Source organism: Gallinula chloropus (genome assembly GCF_964237585.1).
Source record: "Gallinula chloropus genome assembly, chromosome: 19".
NCBI classification, from domain to species: domain Eukaryota; kingdom Metazoa; phylum Chordata; class Aves; order Gruiformes; family Rallidae; genus Gallinula; species Gallinula chloropus.
Genome location: NC_140104.1, coordinates 7,088,469 through 7,101,755, shown reverse-complemented (window position 1 = coordinate 7,101,755; position 13,287 = coordinate 7,088,469). Strand labels below are relative to the sequence as shown.

Here is a 13,287-nt window from a genome sequence, read left to right as displayed (position 1 = left end):
TGAGCGAAGCCCTTTGTGTTGGTGCAATACAGCAGGTCCTGGGCTGTGACAGGAAGCATTAAGGGATATGGTAATTAAGAAAAGTAACTAAGAACTAAGTCATAAAAATAATAAGTGTTTTACCAGCCCCGCAGCGCACAGGCAGCAGGGAATGTGGGTCACGCAGTGCGAGTGGCTAAGCCAGCCATAAATGCAGGTCTGTTAATGCCTTGGGCCCCTCCTTACACACCAGACCCTCACCCTTTTCTCCTGCACAGCTTGGGGGGGAAAGGACCTCTGGTTTTGGTGGAAGATCAGGCTCTGGTGAGTCCTGCAGCTAATTGTGCTCTCCTACTGTTTACCTTTGGCAGGTGCAAGTTCTTCAGCCTCACAGAAACCCCAGAGGACTACACCATCATTGTGGATGAAGAGGGCTTCCTAGGTAAGTGTCGGCGTGTGCCACTTCGCCACCCAGCCTGGGGGTGGAGGAGGGAAACATGTCACCTCTTGCTGCGATGATAAACCAAGGCGTTTGTAAAACAGCTCTGTGTGTCAGGGCTGGAAGCGCGGCTCTGAAAGGTGCTTTGATCACGTAAGCACACTGCCTGTGCCGCTGTGCTGCGCCAGGCGCTCACACGTGGAGATGAATGTACATTAATGCTGGGAGAAGAGCACACACAAGTCTTAAAGAGCAACTTAAACAGATTTGAAACAGCGAAGCTGCCTGCGGAGCGTCGTGTTAACGTGAGCTGGCCCTTGTGGCCAACCCTCCATGAGCACACCACAGCTTGCCTCTCTAGCTTGGGCACCCAGCTTCTCTCTTTAAAAGCAGCTCTTGAAGATGAGCAGCTTGTACCTTCCTCACAACCGTCACACTGCTGGGGAGCTGCGAATCAGCCCCTTTGGCTCACCACTGAACGCTGTGAGCTATCCATCCCCCTTTCCTACCCCCAGTGCTCTCCCTTCAGTGGTGGCTGAAGGTCTCTGCCCGTGTCAGAGGTGGAGCTGGCCGGGTGTCAGCCAAGGTGGTTGGCGTGTGCTTGGGAGCTGCAGATGCTTGGCGTTGGGCGAGTGCTGATGGAGAGAATGGTTTGGCCTTGTGGATGGAAATAGTTTGTAATAACATTTATCATGTGGGGAGGTTTTGTTTGTAGCAGCGTTACTGAGGCGGTGGAATGAGGAAGTATTCTGCAGCTATTATTACTTTTGTTCAATCGCCGCTTTCTGGGGTTAGAATTAAAAGTCTACATATTTAATTGGTTTGGAGAAAATTCATTAAAATACAAACCAAAAGGATTTAATTCCTGAACAGGAATTAACTGTCGAGTAGCTGATCATGACACTGTAATATTCATTGGGTTTGTAATACCCACATTCTAAGGAAGAGACTGGAAACCATACCCTCTTTATCTACAGAGTCAAAGTTTGATCATCGTCACTGCTGAATTATGCCCTTTCTGCTTCGGAGTGCACGTAAACACAGAGTAGATAAAACTGTTATGTTTCAGAACACTGCAGTAGTGGCTAAACATTTCCATACATCCACCTCCCAGGCTGAGAATAGGTGACTGGATCTTTACAGCTATTGCTGTTTGTGATGTGGGAGGTGTGGGGCGTGATTGACAGCATATGTCATGTGCTCTGCTTTAGATCCTGAGGAGGTGACCTATGATTCTGCTGCCAGAACGTTGCATTTTTTTCAGGGAGCGTATGCCATGGTACTTGTTTCTCTGCCCAGCTGGCAGAGTTCAATCACTGTGTTCTCACTTCAGTCACTGTGTCCTCCTTGTCCTGGGGACCCCTGAGCTGGATGCAGCACTGCAGGGGGGAGGTCTCTCCACAGCAGAGCAGAGGGGCAGAACCCTCCCATCAGACCTGCTGGGGATGCAGCCCAGGACATGGTTTGCTTTCCATGCTGCCAGCACACATTGCTGGGTCATGTTGAGCTTCTCAACCCCTGAAGCCCTTCTCCTTAGGGCTGCTCTCCATCCATTCTCCACCCAGCCTCAACCCATGTGCAGGACCTTGCCCTTGGCCTTGTGGAACTTCATGGGTTTCATGAGGGGAAAGGACGGCTTCACTCCTTGCTTCCCTTCAGTCTGGCCATAAATGTCTCAGGAGGAGGAATCTCAGGAGGAGAATCTCTAAGAATCGCAGCATCCCCTGTTTCTGTAAAACAGCAGGGATCATGCCTTCCTCAAGGGCATTAGCTGCTTCTTGACCTGATTAGCAAAGTGCCAGGTTCAGCTTAAGAACTGCCAGGTAAACTTTCACCTTTGGTGAGCCCTTTAGGCAGCAGGTCCAGCAGCAGGTTGTGACTGTTTTTCCCTCTCCAGGTGACTTTCATTGTTCGGTGCTAACCAATGCGATGCGAGTGTCAGGAGGGCAGGCTTTTCTGTTTGGATAATTAGGAGCTTGGTTTTGTGCTGCAGCAGCAAGGAGGAGTTTGTGTGGTCAGTTGGCATCTCTTGGGTTAGCCAGGCACCTTCTCCTGCCCATCACAAACAGCACTGAAGGGAAGAGAGTAGGCTGGAGAGATACTGGCACTTCTGGCTGTCCTTGAGGTTAACACTTCAAACACATGGGCGTGCAGTCATCCTTCTGAAGTGTTTTCTCAAAAAATAATCCTCAGGCTTGTTGCCCCACGAGGTACAGAGTGGGTCAGGCTGGTAAAGAAGTCCTTCTTTCCTCTCCCCAGCAAACATGTGCAGCACAAAGCTGTGCCCTGCTTAAGCACTTACCAGGCTGGAAGGGTCTGGCTGCGGCCTAAAGCTCCGCTGTAACTCCCCGGTGGTGAGGTGGGGGTTGTATCTGCACAGAACCTCGCTTGTTCCAGGCTGTTTCTTGGGCTTTGGGCTGTTAATGAGGAAGAATTTTATTCAGCAAATAACACAGGGGGGCGGCGCACAGAAAGCTCTTTTCCTGGCTGCTACAGAGCTGTGTTAGCAAAAGGAGCTTGGCCGTGGGCCCTCCTGCATGAAGACAAGTGTCTCGGCCACCAGACAGCTGGGACAGCCATGGAAACCCTTTGCAATTGTCACCTGCTCTGCAGCCAGCATGTGGCAGAGAAGTCGAGTGGCTGCTGCTCCTGGAAGTGCAGGAGTATTTATTTGAGTTCCCAAGGTTTGGCTGAAAGCAGGAGCTGCCTGTGCATGGTGCAGAGAGACCAGAGCTCCTGTGCTCTCTGGGTCATCTGTCCCTTTTTCAGAGGGCAGCAAAGACAGGCTCCCTCCATCCCTGGGCAGCACCGGCAGAGCTTTGGCCTCTGGTCGTGCTGGTCGCAGGAGTCTCTGTTCATCAGAGGTTTTAGCTTTCACACACTGGAAGGAGAGCAGGTGCCAGCACACCTGGAGATAGCCATACCCTCAGAAACAATGCACGTGCGCGCCGGGAAGCAGCTGCTGTCATTGCCATCGTGTCCTGCAGATGCTGTCTGACTGAAATAATGGGGTTTAGGGGTAGCAGCGTTCCTCCAGAGGCACTCCCAGCCACTGTCACATCACATACATTATATCCAGAGAGCCTTTTATTGGAGGTAAAGGGGAATTTGGTGATCTGATGGTTCCTTTCCTGTTGCTGGTTTCACCAGTTGGTTTATCTGCAATCCTGGTCATCCTTTTTTCTCTTGGAAGTCCACTACTAGGTTGAGTGACAGCTCTGCTTGGGCAACTTTCAATGAAATGTCACCCATCTAGCCTCCCATTTTACAGCACCATGTCAAATGAAGAACGAATGTTCTCTATCACCTTTATTCTCTACAAGCCTCATGAAGGAAGAGTCCATTCAGTGTCATCCATAGAAGCTGGCCAGATGGCATGGAGGTGAGAGATGGCTGTGGTTTACCCTCAGGCATTTCTTTATTTCAGTATTTCTTCCATCTGCTTGAAACAAAGCTGGACTCTTTGATAAGGACCTACCTAGAATCACCACCACTGGGACCCAGTGATAAGCTAAGGGAAAAGGAGCTCCTCTGTGCTACCAGTTCTGTGGGAAGATAGTCTCTTTGCAACTAGAAGGCAACAAGTTCTACCTTATGAGATTCTGCCTTACTTATCATGGAAATATGAGTCTCACCATTTGAGACCTCTTACAAGTCAGTGGATGCAGTTTGAAAGCTTCTTTCTCCATTGAGGGGACAGCCCCATGACTGTTGCCTTTCCAGACTGGCATCCTCTGCCCCTGGCAGCTCTTGAGCTACTCCATGAACATCTGCATAAGCAGGGTATGTTGCAGCCTGTCACTTGGGCAAATATGTCTTGAAATGGAAGATTGTGATGCCCCAAGTTGCTGCCAGCTTCAAGGTGAGATTGCTGCCACCCCAGCCCTGGCACATGGTTGGTGTCCCTCATGCGCATCCTTTGTAGCCAGTGAACCTAAAAGGTGTTGGAGAAGGGAGAAAGAAATCAAATGCTGGGGTCAAGGGAGGAGTGAATCCTTGTGATTTCCAAGCTGGAAAAATGCTTATTCCAATTTTTGGTGAGGGAGGGAAACACATCACCATCTATTCTGGACTTGTGTCTCCAAGACCTGGGCAGCCCATTTCACATGGGTCACCGCAGTCAGCAGACCTCAGGTGTGGAACCAGAGAGGAAGGGCAATCTGATCTCAGTACCAAAGCAGCAGCGGGAAGATCCACTGTGTGAACATAGAGCAAGACTCTCCATCCCCCCCACACAGAGGTTCATCTGCAAGATGGAGGTGAAGGTCCCCCCTTCAGCCTTCTTTGGCTGCCTGATAGGGCTGGTCACTTCCCTAAGGCCAGGAATCCATGCATTTAGAGATTCCAGCATGAGATGCTCCCAGTCTCAGCTCATACCTCACAATAAATTGCCCAGTGCATTAAGAATAATGGAACTATTTGAAAAATCTCAAAACGCTGGAGTGGCAGAGAGATTTTGTCAGAATTCATAAAATGTTGACCTCATTCTAATAAAAAGAAAGGATATAAAGAAAATAAGCCTTCCTGCTGGCAGTGCTTTGTTTCGATAACCATCATCCTCAGACAACCTGTTCCCTATCTGACCTTGGCTTCGGGACCATCGCTCGCTTTAGTACCACACCGAGTCCCTTTTCCAATAACATCAAACCAGTAAATTGCTTTTAGTGTCCTCTCTCTCATCCTGTATATAAAACAGGCAAGAAATCAGCTTATAAATAAGTGCAAGCACAGAACCCGTCTAGCTGGGAGCAATCCCTAACTTTATTTAAAGATGTGGAGGGAAGCAAACTAATAGATGCTTCTGGGTTTTTTTAGATATTTCTTCTCTGTTTGTCCTTTATTTTTTTTATCACCCAGTGCCTAGGCCATTGTGTATCAGGCACGGGGGCTTAATTTGCTTGCTGACATTTATAGCGCTGAATTCCTTCCCCTGGACCGCCGGGAGAGCCTGCTGGTTGCTAGGCAGAAGATGTTTTTCTCTGTTAAACACGTGCACAGGCGCTTTCTCTTGGATCTCTGTATTGGGCAGACAACACCCCCTCTGTGGCTTTCAGGTTTTTTAAGTAACGGGGTATTAATGAGTTAAATAGACATTAAGAAGGTGGGGGTTTGGCTGCTGGCTGATCAGAAGTACGTGCTTGGTTGGGAAGGCTTTTTCCTGTGATGGATAGAACGCTGCTATCGATCGATAAGCGTGCTGGGAGGCTGTGGTTGTGCCGGATTTCCACCCCCTCCTGAGACGGGGTAGGGTTTGGTGGTTAAAGCTTTTGGGGGAAGGGAAGGGTGAGAAGTTTATTCCAAGGTCTGCTCTGCGTTGCCAGGGGAAAGGAGCACTTGGGCTTCTCCTTAGAGCTCCCGTGCGAGTGGGTTCGCGCACCTTGATAGCGCTTGTGGTTGTAACCTGCCCTGTAAATCGTGTCTTTGGGTCCAGTTTCTTGGCTTGCTCCTATTTAAAGAAACTCTGCATGATTAATCCATATTTTTCACTGTTTCCTCCTGCAGATGGGCGTGTGTTGATAGCTATTTTTGTTTCACAGCCCGTGGTGAGAAAGCCCAGACATCTCTTCCTGAACCACTCGACTGGCCACGATTTCCTCCTTTAAATTTATTACATCTTGGCTGCTTCCTAGTACTTTCCAAAGCCTGAGATAGACGAGCAGATAGATACCACGGTTGGCTCTTATCAACCCTCTCTCATAAATGCAAGACCTAAAAAAGCTTTTCTGGCTGAAACCATGGAATGATTCACTGAAATTTGAAGTTGGTCTCTGAAAGCAAGATGCAGCTCAGCAGAGAAGTAGCAGTCCTGTTGTTTGTTCCAGTAGTCAGCATTTGACCATCTGCCTGCTGTGCTGTTCCACCGGTGGGGTTGGGTTGGGTTTTGGTTTTTTCAGACAGGACTGAGGGAGAGTTGGTGGCTTTTGTTGTTTGCCTGTCTGCCAGGGTGGCAAGCAGTGTGCTCTGTAGTGCGGGAAGGACAAAGCTGGATATACTCTGTAAGACTTTAGGAAGCCTTCCTATATTGCAAGTGCTGGCAGGACTGTGATTTGTGATCTTACTTTGCTTTTTAAAGTGAATTTTTGTACGGGGTACCCTGTGAGTGATGAAGTGCTGTTACCCCTGGACACAAGTCGAGAGCTGAAGCACAGGAAAAGCTGTGGGATCAGGGATAGAGCGGAGAAATGAGCCCCTTTTCCCAAGGCTGAAAGCATTCAACCCTCAGTTCCCAAATGTTGCTGGTTGGGCACCCACTTCAGGGTTCAAGCCATGCTCTTCTCAAGTTTGTCACCAGACACGCTGATCAAGCATCATCTTCAGGCTTTGACCAGACAGTCCAGGAAAGTCTTTTTGGCCTCCTGGGAGGGCTGTCTGTCAGGCAAAGGAGCCTTTCTCTGGTGGCCAGGTTTGATGCTGCAGTCACAAGGAGTCATAGTGGCGTGATGAAGTTCCCAGGTCTGCTGCAGGCTTTTCTGATTGACCTTGGACAACTCTCTCATGGTCTCTTAGTTTCCTCATCTGAAAAACAGGAATAATCCTATTAAATCACCTCATAACAGGCCTTATAAAGATTAATTAGTAAACATGTGGAAATGCTTTGATAATGTAACAGGCAGTGGCAGTGACAAATAGTAATTGGGATAGCCTCTGTCCCATGGGATCCACTTTTACAGTGGGACTTGCAGACCTACTGAATAAATCATCTCTGCAGCAGAACAGATTGGAGATTATGGTGGAAAAAATACCCTTTTATGAAAAAAGTTGTGTAATCTTTTTTAAATCTCCTATCTTAGTATTTAATCTCGCACAGGCTTAAGTCTCACAACCTCAAGGTTACAGTCATACACCAGTTAGGAATTCAGTGGCTCCATATTCCAATTTGTTGGAAATGTAATTGTTTGCTGTGCTGTGAAATACTGTCTGCTCTGTGATTTTTTGGAGAAAGAAGTGATAAAACAAGGCTTCCTTGTTTGAAAAATGCAGAAAGAATTGGAAACACAAGTCCAACTGCATTGGTTTCTTTTTTTAAATCTTCTTTTATTTCTGTTTTTTCCCCTTTTTCAGTGAAACACACTGTCCATGTCCCATTGCCACCAGTAACCTGAGCCATCAGCATTGCCTTTGCCTGCTCGGCTGGGCTGGGTCCTCCCCACCCCCCTGGCTCACAGACTCTGTGAGCAAAGTCTGTGCCAAGAGTTTTTGAAACACAGGGAAAGTTTTGTCAGGAAGTGGGAAATCTGCTGATTTCTGCAGTTCCTGTTCCCTGATTACCAGAGACAAAATTCTCCCTTCTTTCAGGCTTGTGAAGCTGAGGTAAGGAGGGGCTGGTCCTGGGGAGCAAAAAGTCACACTCAGCAGGTTGGAAAGGACCTGGCTCTTGGTCATGGCACAGGGAGGGCATCAAAGTCAGTGCAGAAGGATGGATACACCCCCATCTGTGCTCTAAACACATCTTGAGTCAAACATTTAGTTCTCTTGGCTTAGCACTAAAGAAAAAAGCCAGTTTCAGCACCCTTCTTCCTTCTCCCAAGCAAACACCAGCCTGTGGAGCTTGGATCTGGGGTTGGTTTTCCAGGTTTGCTCATTATTAGTGGCGTGTTGTCCCGTGAAGGGGAAGGAAGAGAGCAGCCTGATTTCCTGAGAGCAGGCTGGAGCCTAACCTGCATCTGTCTTCCTAACCTGCTTCTGCAGTGAGAGTGGGCACAGTGATTATTTCTGGATCTTACAGTGTTCCACATTTTTAGCCAAACATCATCCTGATGCTTTGTTTGCAGAGTGTGTTCATGCTTCCTGTCTTACAACATCCTTGTGAGGTAAGAAGGATTTCTTTTTTTCTCCCACATATGAGGAAACAGATAGAAAGAAAACCCAGCAACTTCTCTCAGGTCACATACGTGCTTTGTGTGACGAGTGTTTTTGCCTTTGCTGTGAGCCCAGGTAGCCGACTGCTTGTCTGCACTTCAGTCTGACTTTACCTCTGTGTCCCAGAGACGTGTCTGCTCTGAGATGCTGCTGTAAACCCACCCAGGATCGCTCCCCTGTGCTCGCAGCCAGGTGCGGGGTGTGCAGTCGCATCACAAGTTCTACATCACGCCTTGACTCTTGTGCAATGCCATTTCTTGCTAAATCAGTGTCTGGCCTGGCAAGAGCTCACCTCCTTGCTCTTAGACTCAGCCTGTTGCTGTTAGTCTGGGCTTTTTGTTTCTCATGGCAGTATCACAAGGCAGAGGCAAAGGAAGGAGACCACCATAAACTGAGTTTCTAAAGGTTGGTGTTTGTTTCACGTGCCTGTGCCAGTTGCGGTGGAAACGCACTCGTTTAATTTTTAAAAAGTCACTGGAAAAGTATAACCAGCTTAGTTTCTGGATTCCCATCAAAGTTTAAAGGTGCAGGGATTGCAAGAGGAGAAATAATTGACTGGGAAGTAGACAAAAGCTGGGGGGAGGGTGTAGGCATTTTCTTTTATCAGTCCTGGATTGCTCTGAGTGGACACTCGTGCTGAAGGTCTTCCCTCCTGAGGTGCTGATAGTTTAAGTGGTGAGAAGGCAGTGCCTGTGCATACATGTGTATTTGCACATTGCCAGTCTCTGAAGGACCCCATCAGCCCCTCGCAGAGGACCGGTGTCGTGTTATCCTGTGGCTCCACAGCAGAGGATAGCTGCCTGCCCTAGTTTGATGTTTAGTCCCTTGGAAAGCAGAGGAGCTACTTGTCAGAGTCCGGATTTCAGCGCTGGGCTATGTGTTTGTACAGCTTCATTTAATTCCAAGATACCCTTGGGTTATTTAATTTCCTGACAGCTGCAAAAACAGTGTTCTCAGATAACAATGGCCTCTAATTAGGCAGTGTGCCTGAAATGGTACAATGTTTTATTTGACTATGGCACTAATATTTTGTATGCAGCTTACACATGAGAAAGTCGAGCGAGTTGCATTTCCAGCTTCCCCTGGCAGAGATGTCTATCTTGTGATACTGGGTGCATCATGCTAAAGGCATGCCCGCTCTTCTGCCCCTGTGGTTAGAGTGCTTCTCATCTCTTTGGACTGTGTCATCAGTAAATCTGGCTTTCAGCTGTAACCACCCTCCAGAAACATGTTTGATCAGCGCAGCAGGGCCAAGGGGACTTGCCATGGCTGAGGCTGCCGAGCCTTTGAGAGACACAGGAAAGCACGAGCGATGTACCTGTGCTTCAGGGTTGCAGCTTCTCAGGGGGGTTATTGTTCTGTGGGGTTGCCCATAGGTTGCTTTTATAGCTGATGCACTTAGTACAGAAATAAACACACACAGGTCAACTGTTCTTCCGAATCATGTATTCAATTTGGAAAGGGTGTTAGCGTTAGGTTGTGTTAATTAGATCCTGACTCATGATGTGTGCTTATGGAAGCTTTATGCACTGGACTGTACAAATTGATGATTTGTGAATTCCCTCCTCTGACCGCAGGAAGTGGTTGTTCAGGAGTCTGTCTCCTCCTTTAATTCTTTGACTTCCCTTGAAGTCTTGAATCTGAAAGAAAATAAATTATTTTCTTTTCCATTGTTATACTCCCAATTCCTTTCCAGAAGTCACAGTTCTGACAGTTGCCATCCCAAGTCCTCATCATTGCAGAGCTTAAGCTCTTTCTTTAGGGTCCTGTTTATGTTACCATGATGTAAAAATGCAGTTCTGATATATTGGATACCAACTCAAAAGTCTTACAACCTCAATTAGGTGTGTGCTAAAGAGTTTACAGCTGACTTTCGATGCCCATCCTGTACCACTGACCAGAGGGTCTCTTGAAGGTTTCTGGTATGGATTCTTCACATCCATGTGCTTTTAGGTGACTGATACCCTGGTGATGAAAGCAATGACTGCATCAATTGTATAGCAGGGATAATTTATTGTCTGCATTTATCTGGACTTACCCAGTTCTGTTGAGACACTGATCTGTCTGAAAAAGCTGGGGTGTCAGCTCACGTTGGCTTGTGGCTGCATGAGTGATGCCCATGGGTTGTCCTCTGTGTAAGAGCTGCAAGGATGGAAGATGAGCAAGAAAGTTTATATTCTTCCTTCCCCACACAGTTCCCCACCAGTCAATAACAACTGAGGACTTCCTAAATTGCAAGTGGAATCCATGTTACCCTATTTAATAGCTAGCAGCATGCCAATCCACTGCAAAGGTGTCTAAACCCCTTTTGAAGCCTCTTCATTCTTTCAGTCCCTATGCCATCCTCTTGTCAGCACATGTCACAGTGTGTGCTCAGTGTGGGTTTGTGCTTCAGATCCTCTCAAACCTGCTCTCAGACAATTTCACCAGGTTTCAGATACCGTTTGTTTGCACCGCAGCGTAATGATGCCTGTTGTCTTATTCACAGTTCTCTTCCCAGTGCTTCGTAAAGGTCTTTGAACATCCCTTGACTTGATGTTTCCCAAAGAACTATCCATGGTGTCTCCAAGACTCCTAGGGAAGGGGATGAACAGAGCCTTAATGAAAATGTAAAATAACACAGGTCACACCAGGGGCCCCTGTTGCATTGTCCTGCCAAAGAACCTTCATTGAGAACTGGCTGTTTATTGCTATTTTTCTTAAAAAGTCTGTCAGAGGATCTTTGCTTTCAGCCCATTTCCCTAGGGAAGTAATGAGAAAGCTTGTAAGACAAATTCTGCCTTTTGATAAGCTGTTTCACAGTATTCCTTCACTTGAAATCCCATCTCTGAAAGCTGTATTATGGATACAGTACTTTTTTTTTTTAATATCAAAAAACCCCCAGCTGATTTTCTCATGAAATACAGGTTTTGTCTTGAATACAATTCTAAAACATGAACATTTTACCCCCCGAAAACAAACAGAACCACAATATTACTACCCCCCCCCCCTTCCTGAAGACACGTATCTGTTTGAACCACACCATTTTTTTTAATGCTACATTCTGACTCCAGGACCCTAGTTTAGGTGTAAGGTCTGATTTACAGTGGTTAACTTCCTTCAGAGTAGCATAAAACCTCAAATTTATTTTTTTCCATAGTCCCTCTGCCAGCTTTCTGCATAACATAACTGGTTAGTGTGAGATTTCCTCCTTTACTTCTGGGTTTGCTCTTCCTGGGGTTTCCACTGCCATGTTCTACCGACACATCCTCACGTTTCTTTTACACGACTTACCCACCCCTCTCCTGTTCAACTTCCCTGCTTCCACATTTATTGGATTTTTCAAGCTGGAATGACCCATATCTCAGCAGTCACAGTCTGAATTCATTGTTGGAGATGCTTTTGGAATACATGAAATTGAAAAGTTTTATATGATTTGAGAGGCAACTTCTCAAGGGCCAGAGGTGTCAGCGGTCGGGCTTGTGGCAGGTGTGTCCTTGGAGACTCCCCAGCAACCTGATTCCTTTATCTTTGCATCTTGCACACCCCTGAGCAGATTGGAAGCTCTGTGTAAACGGTGGTCTCTGGAGCCCTGCTGAAGTAACTGTGTCTGCAAGGTATTTGTTTCACAGTTGTTTTTCTATTTTGCTTCATTGGGCTTGGGTAAGATGTTTATTTACTGAAATACCTTGAGCTGAACTTGTGTAATTATGTGAATATATATATATATATAAATTGGCAACCTTAATTTTATCTATAATGGCTGTGTGTATGCATGTGTGTGTTTGTACATGTGTATATTTATTCAGGGATGTGGAAGGGGATTAAGTGAAAGCATTTTTAGCTGTTTTTTTCAGAAACTTGTCCTTAAACTCTAGCTTAAAACTGAAAAGTATGTTGGATTTTCAAGGTTTACTGTATCTCATGAGAGCATCTGCCAGGGCTTGGCGGTCCAGGACCCACCCGGGGCTTTTATTTGGTGAATTAAAGAGGCAGCTCACACAGGCATGAACATCCATAACCACGGGCAGTCCGTCTGAGGAGGGCATCCTCAGGAGCTCTCTGTCCTGGTCTCTGAGTACTGCTGCCTCACAGGTGGACTCCTCACTGACACTGGGCTTTAGGCTTGGTGAATTGGGAGTTTTGTTACGTTTAAAAAAGAAAAAAGAAAAAAAAAAGGGGGGTTAGAATTGAGTAGAATTGAGCCTTTGGAGATGGGAGGTGAGGTAGAATTGAGCCATTGGAGATATGAGGTGAGGATTTCTGTGAGTCATCATGTGGATGAGCCTCTAGTGGATGTCTGTTTTGGCACATCAACCAGTGAACAAAAAATAAATCAGCCTCTTGAACAAGCTCTCTCTGTTTGCAGCAGAGGAGTGCCTGCACTGATGGATGTTTACCATGTCTCTTCATGCTCTAAACAGAGAAGGGATCATTTTCCCCCCAGACAAATTCATTTTTAGAATTTGTACAAACACATTCTTGACCTAAATGGATACCCCAGCATGCCACAGTGTGCCTGCTTTTAGTGGCTTGTATGTACCTTTACAAGGAAATGTATCTGTGTGTCCAAGAATCGAGGACAATCCATGCCAGCTTCTCTGGTTGCCTCCCAGTTGGATGAAAGGAAACCACAAACTGAAACCAGTTTGCTTTCAAAAGTACAACCAGTGTCTCATAAATGTGGAGTTCAAGGGAACTGCAGAGTACACTTCACCAACCCCAAAGAAAACCACCCTCCTTTGTGGAGCAGTGGCTGCACCTCTAAGACCTATGCACCTGCTTAATTTTAAGCATATTAAGGGCACATGTTCTTCCACTGGGGCTTGGAGAGCCACTCGTGTGACAAATGTGGCTTAAATATCCAAAAGATCCAGTAAAGTGTGTGGCTTTGGAGTAAAGGAAGGCAGTTGGGGGGACCCCAGCTCTAAGGTGGGAAGGAGGAGGGCACCAGCAGAGGTTTTACTCACGTGAAAGCCTTGTTGTTGGATTCATCTGTGTGACACAGGGTGGTGATGGTCTGCTGGCAA

At 46.8% G+C, this 13,287-nt stretch overlaps 1 protein-coding gene across 1 annotated transcript in view; it reads left to right on the top strand.

The window, feature by feature from the left end:
• CASTOR2 (cytosolic arginine sensor for mTORC1 subunit 2) overlaps nucleotides 1–13,287 on the top strand; it is a 114,756-nt gene that overhangs the window by 62,489 nt on the left and 38,980 nt on the right. Inside the window, exon 2 of the mRNA XM_084273004.1 lies at nucleotides 351–421. Coding sequence (XP_084129130.1) covers nucleotides 351–421 — 71 coding nt within the window. The remainder of the gene's footprint in view (nucleotides 1–350; nucleotides 422–13,287) is intronic.